General features: G+C 31.8%; 1 protein-coding gene across 1 annotated transcript; it reads right to left on the bottom strand.

The window, feature by feature from the left end:
- On the bottom strand, positions 1-1,158 carry LOC141703415 (F-box protein At3g07870-like). The gene has a single exon (XM_074506953.1). The coding sequence runs from the start codon at positions 1,156-1,158 to the stop codon at positions 1-3; it is 1,158 nt and encodes a 385-aa protein (XP_074363054.1).
- Between the last annotated feature and the right edge of the window lie 5,246 nt (positions 1,159-6,404).

Genomic DNA, 6,404 nt, shown 5'->3' on the forward strand with positions numbered 1-6,404 from the left:
TCAGTCTTCTACTTGAGGAGACTCCCATCTTTTGACACCCTCCAAGGTGAAACTCCTCTCTAGACTGATAAAACCGGGGACATAAGTCATCGCACCAAATGTGAGAAACTCACCCTCCGGGAAAATGTGATGTCGCAATGTTTTACGTTGAGGATGATAAGTGAACAATTGAAGTTGGTCACAATACATTAAGATGTTCCCATCTTTGAGAACTTTAAGAAGCCGAACCATGTCGGTATTTATACCTTCATGTAACGGAGGATTAGGAGTGATGATGAGTTTTTTACTCCAACTATCTTCCACGCCATAATCTCTCTTCACCCAAATAGAAAGTTCAGAGTATAGTGTTATATCACATATACACAAGCAACCTTTAAGTACTCCCAAGTTCCTAAAATGATTATGGACTCCCAAGATGCTAAAATGATCTGTATTCCCAGGAGCCCGTGGAGGAGCTTCCATTGGACGAAATAATTCTCTATCCAAATCGAAAGCACATATTAGTTCACCAGCTAACCAATGGAGGCGGCCACTGACATAGTGACCCCTATCATGTTCATTCAGATGGAAGGGGACATGTCCTAGATCTCTCCACATGCCGGTTCCAAGCGTATAAACCTCGCTCCCTAGGTCATATTCAGTTGAAGGAAATCTACCCTTATAAAAACGTACAATCTTGTACTGTTGGTTCGATTCAACAAGTCCAAAGCCATAATATCCCTTTAAATATGATACTCTGGTGTACTCGGAATCTTGAAGGCGTATGTACTCTTGTGTAATTGGATTGCATACATATGCTGAATCATCATAACTATCTTCTAAGCATATTAACCCATTAACTGATCCAATTAACCCCACATAGTCTCCCAAGGCAAGTCCCGGGGAAAATCTCATCATAGGCTCGTGATGAATATCATGTTGGCGATGTTGGTCATCTAGTTCAACCACTGCAAGGTCACCATCATTGTCATCATCTACGTCCTCGGCGTCTCCTTGATGAAGTAAAAGCATTTTAGATGATATAGAGAGATGCAGACGCGAAAAAAATGGTCCTGAAACTATATTACACCATCTTTTGCACACGCTTTTGCATGACACTATTGTCCTCACAGGAGTTCTTGATATAATTTCAGCAATCAATTCTTCTGGTAAGTCCATAGTGGAGAATTTGTCACTGCACACCTTGCATCAAATAAAATAATTCTTTTCAGTGAAGAAATATATCATTGACTAATTTTATAAATCTCAAACAAAACAAAGAATCATTATGCAAATGCACCTCTATCTTCATTCAAATTTCCAAAATAAAAAAATTCATATATCATGATTTGTTAAATATTAGCTAGGATATGACACAAGTGAGATCATGTCACAATGGTGACATCATAATTAATGTAGCAAGAGGAGCCACCAAGTGACAAAAGCAAGCTTTAAAGAGAAGCTATGTTTTTTTATATAAAGAGACTTACTCTTCCTTCTTGTATAACAAAGCACAACAGAAAATGCAGCAGAAGTGGTAGTATAGACAATACACACAGTTCACTGTATTCTTGTGTTCATTATCTTGCTCTGTAGTAGTATAGCAATGCACACAGTTAACTGTACTCTTGTGTTCATTATCTTTCTCTCCTTCTTTTCTTATAGTCATATACATAATATTGTGACATGATTATATTCTAAAGAAAATCATGTCTTGACTTAAATTTATTAACAATTAACATACTAAGTCCCAATGTATTAAAAATTTAATAGATTAAATGGCTTGATTTGGAATCCAATCTATTTGACCGAGGCCAAATTAATAAAACCCTTTTATTCTTAAAACTTTCATCCTGATTCTAATGGGAATATTTCCCCTGTGATGAGCTCTAGTGATGCGCTCTTCAATCCAACATACAAGTGGAATCCCAAGGGGGGTGTATTAACACATACATGAACAGAGTAATCGAGAAATTCTTTTATATATCTAGCTCTGAAAATTTCAAATTATTAATTCTTCACTTAGTAATCATTGAAAAGTTTGTTAATTAATAGAATCACGAAATTTAATAGTAAGATATGAAAAAATAAAGTATTAATTCAGAAAATACCTCTTACAAGGGCTTGGAGTAGAAAGAAGAGGCAAGGCTACGGTTTCGTGCACAGTAGAAATTTGGAAGCACAAACGGTGAGTAGATTTCGAGCCGAAGGAACTCAGAAGCACATGCGTTGGAATTTTTTTACACGGTTATGTATAACAATTCATTTCTATGTTTGCTACATGGCATTGGGATATCAAGTCAGTAAAGTACTCTATACTAGGAAATAGGCAGCGTATCGTATGGGCTAATATTTTTGGTCCGAACTACAAGTTAGTAAAAGGACCGCGTTTCGTGTAGGCCTATAATATTATTGGTCTGAAGTTCAAGTCATTAATTATTTTCTAATCGAAAAATGTAAGAAAACAACTACTTCAACGTCCTCGTGAAAACGATCCCAATTTATAATATCGTCGATAGTACGGTTATAAAAAATAAAAATGGTACTTTATCTTTAATTTCTCACAATTTCCAAAATCAACATATATTATCTACCTTATCATTAAATGATATAAAATGTAAGTTCGGATTTTGAATCAATATTTAAGGAGCGTATACTTCTACATTTTAAAGCACGTTTCTTCGGGTAATACCCTGTTGTAAATTTCACCTTTTCTTAAATTTTCCTTGTCATCCATTGTGGTGCCTTGTCCCGAAAGGAGTACTAACAATGACTCTTAAGAACACTTGCAATGTGGGAACAAAATTAATTAACATATATACATAATCATATACATGTGGGCACAAATTAGAACCAATCCTTAAAATAGAATCTCATAATCATGTGAATTCTGCTGCATAACCCTAAATTTTAAATAGATTTTTAAAATCTAAACATATATACATCACTTTCGTAAGTTTAAAAATATTTTGAACATATGCTTAAAATTCAGACCACACAGCCCATGAGAGTCGGCGCCCTAACTTCATCAAACCCTAGCCGCCCTACCTTCTTGTTCACCTTTATACCCATCTCTATCTCCATATTCATCTACATCTTCTCCTTTTATTCACTTTTTCTTTAATAAAATCGAGATTTGTTTTACAAAACTCGAAAAATCCATTACAGTTCTTCACTTTAGTTTTAAGATCTACTAAGGTAAGAGTCTGGATTTTATAATAAATTCAGTTTTTGGATTCAAAATCTGCGGTCTAACAACATATTACAATTTGGTGTTATTCCGAGATTTTTGAATTTTGGGTTGTTTTCGTATTATTCTGTTTAAGTTATTATTTGTGTGGTTGATTGTCTCGCTTTATGCGATGTGTCTCGCTTTGTGCGATGTGGTGGTTGTGTTGAAAATAAATTGGATGGTGTATTGGGAGATCTGGATATCTCGCATCAACAACACTTTCGGCAGGTCTATAGCTGGTGTCCGACAGGTAGATAGCTGGGGTGCGTTTGGAACGGTGGTGAAAATCACATGTGCTCACCTCTCACAAAAAATATTTGTTCATAACATGAGGCCTCTAAACTCAGTTGTTGCAACTGAGTCCTCTGAACGTTGCAATATCAATCGAATTAATGTGAGGGTCAATTGTGAAACTACTGTTTTCGGGGGAGATGCGTGCTGGATTGTCCGGGAAACCATTACCTTCATTTTTAATTTTCAGAATATGTGTATTCAGTTTGTTAAGCAATCCGGAAACAAAACAGCTAATTATTTAGCTCTATTTGTTTTTCAACCTGGTTGCATGATCAGTTGGGGGTTTGTCCCGATTGAATCTCTTTCAAGTTATTAATAAAATCTGCTTTAAATTTGGCAAAAAAAAGACCACACAACCCTCATTGTGATATTGTTCTTTAACTATTTTCTCACCTACTTTGTAAATAACTGAGGAGTCCTATAATCAATTAGTCTTATTGCACGATTCATATCACTGACAAAATCAGATTAAGAAAATCCTTTGTTATCTTGCAACTGTGTAAAAAAGGAGTCATATTGGTTCATTTGTAAATGAGTATGAAAAGGGCAAGATCTTTCGAAACATAATAATTTACCCACTAATATTAAAAAAACCTAAGCATCTATACTCTTTATTAATAAGCGAAACTATGCATAATTTGGTGCTAAAAGTACCCAAGTACCAAATTTTGGTACTTACATGACATAAGTTGACTTTTATTCTCTATCAACTTTGTTTTTAACACAAGTCGACTTTTATTCTTTGTAAATTTTATTTGTTTTAAGTTAGTATTCATCCAATCGTCTTTTAATTTATAAAATAAAAATATTTTTTAAACGATTTTTAAATTATATTAAATATTATTAAGTTATGTTAAATTAAGTAAAATAACTTATATTTATTTTTAATTTTAGAAAAACTAAAAACTACTAACACGAATCGACTTATTTTCTGTAAACTTTATTTATTTATAATTATATTAAAAATTTATTAAGTTACGATAAATTAAGTAAAATAACATATATTTACTTTATTTTGAAAAACTACTAACTACAAAGTAAACTATTAACACGAATTGACTTCTATTCTGTGTAAACTTTATCATTTGTAGTATTATTTTTAAAATAAATAATACTCCGGGAGGAGAATTTATGATTATGCCTCATGAGTCGGAGCCTCTTGCTTAAATGCGGTTTACCTTGGTTCAACGCTATTGCGTGAGCCCGTAGGGTTAACCAGTGCGCACCCGAAGCCCGAAGGATAACGGCTGCGGGTTACCTACGAAAAAAATTATTGATTTAATGATCGTATGTACTGTCCATCACAACGTTTATGTACTTTAAATTAAAAAATCACATTTTAACAGTAACAAATTTATGACATGTATTTAGATTATATTTAGTAATATTAAATTAAGTTTAATAACATATATTTACTTTTAATTTGTAAATTAATTTTTATCGATAATTAAGTAATATTAAATAAACTATATTAAAAGGCTAATTATAAGATAATTTCCAAATTATATTAATTAATATTAAATTATCTAAAGAACATATATTTGGTTCATAAGATAGAGATACAATTCGTTTCACAAAAATAAAACTAATATTGTACTTGGTAAACAGATTGCTTAGAATCTTCTGAAAAATCGTCAATAATTAGTGTTATAACTTTTGAGTTATTAAAGAACCATTTACCTTCTGTTGTAAAAATCGGAGATCGGGGAAGATCGGTCTAGCTACCGATTTGGGATTAGTTCAAAGTCGAGGATTAATCGAAATTGTTAATCGGAGTAAAAATCAAATCTATAATATTAAATTATATTAATATATTAGTTATTTATAACAAATATATATTTATATCATAATTTCTATAAATATTCATATTAAATTAATATAGTATTTCATTTTAAAAAATAAAATATATTACTCCAATAAAGGAAAATTCGTAAGGATTAATCAAATTTCAAAAATCGAATCGGTCGAATACTTTGTAGGAGATTAATCGATTGAATAAAAGAATTTTAGAATACTATTTTACCCAAGTTAAGACCGACTTTCAAAAAGTTGGGATTAATAACTCTTCGGTGAAAAATGAAATGACTAGGTGAAAAATGAAATGACTAGGTGAAACTCGAGTTAAAATCGTGTTTTACAAAAATCAGTCATCGAAAAAAATTGAAATCAGTCGATTAAAATTGGGTTAATTGGTAAACAATTGGATTCACTGGTAAAAAATTTTAAAAAAAAAATTATATATATATAAATAAAAAATTAAAAGTATGAATCCGGTAATACGTGAAAAATCAGGTTAGTTGGTCAAAAATCAGACTCATTGGTAAAAAATATAAAAAAATATAATCAAAAATTAAAAGTATAAATGATAAAAAATTAAAAAATATATTATTCTCTTAAACACATAATTACTATTTAAACTTTCTTAATTTTTCATCTTAAATTGATCTCAGTTCATAAGTTACATCTCAAAAATTATTTTACTTTAATAGTGGGACATATTTAAAATTTCTTTATATAAATATAAATAATAAAAATTGTATATGTATAATCAAAATAAATAACAATTACATATATTATATTTATATCTAAAACTAATATTAAATTAGTTCTAATTAATGACTCAGTTAATCATTTTGATCAATCCCTGATTAGCCGATTAATCACTAGACGTGTGGCTGTAATTCAAGTCGGGCGGCTCGCGAGTTCGCCCGGCTCAAACTCGTTTAAGTGGGCTTGACTCGGCATTTAGTTAAACGAGCCGAGCTCGGGTAGAGGTTCCGGCTCGTTTAATTACTCGAGCCGGCCGGCTCGACTCGTGAAATTAAACGAGACGAGTTCGGGTACGATTTAGCGTCGACTAAGTGTAAAATTAAACGAGCGGCTCGCCGACTCGTTAAAA

The sequence above is a fragment of the Apium graveolens genome, unplaced genomic scaffold, assembly GCF_009905375.1.
Source record: "Apium graveolens cultivar Ventura unplaced genomic scaffold, ASM990537v1 ctg6618, whole genome shotgun sequence".
Classification (NCBI taxonomy): Eukaryota; Viridiplantae; Streptophyta; class Magnoliopsida; order Apiales; family Apiaceae; genus Apium; species Apium graveolens.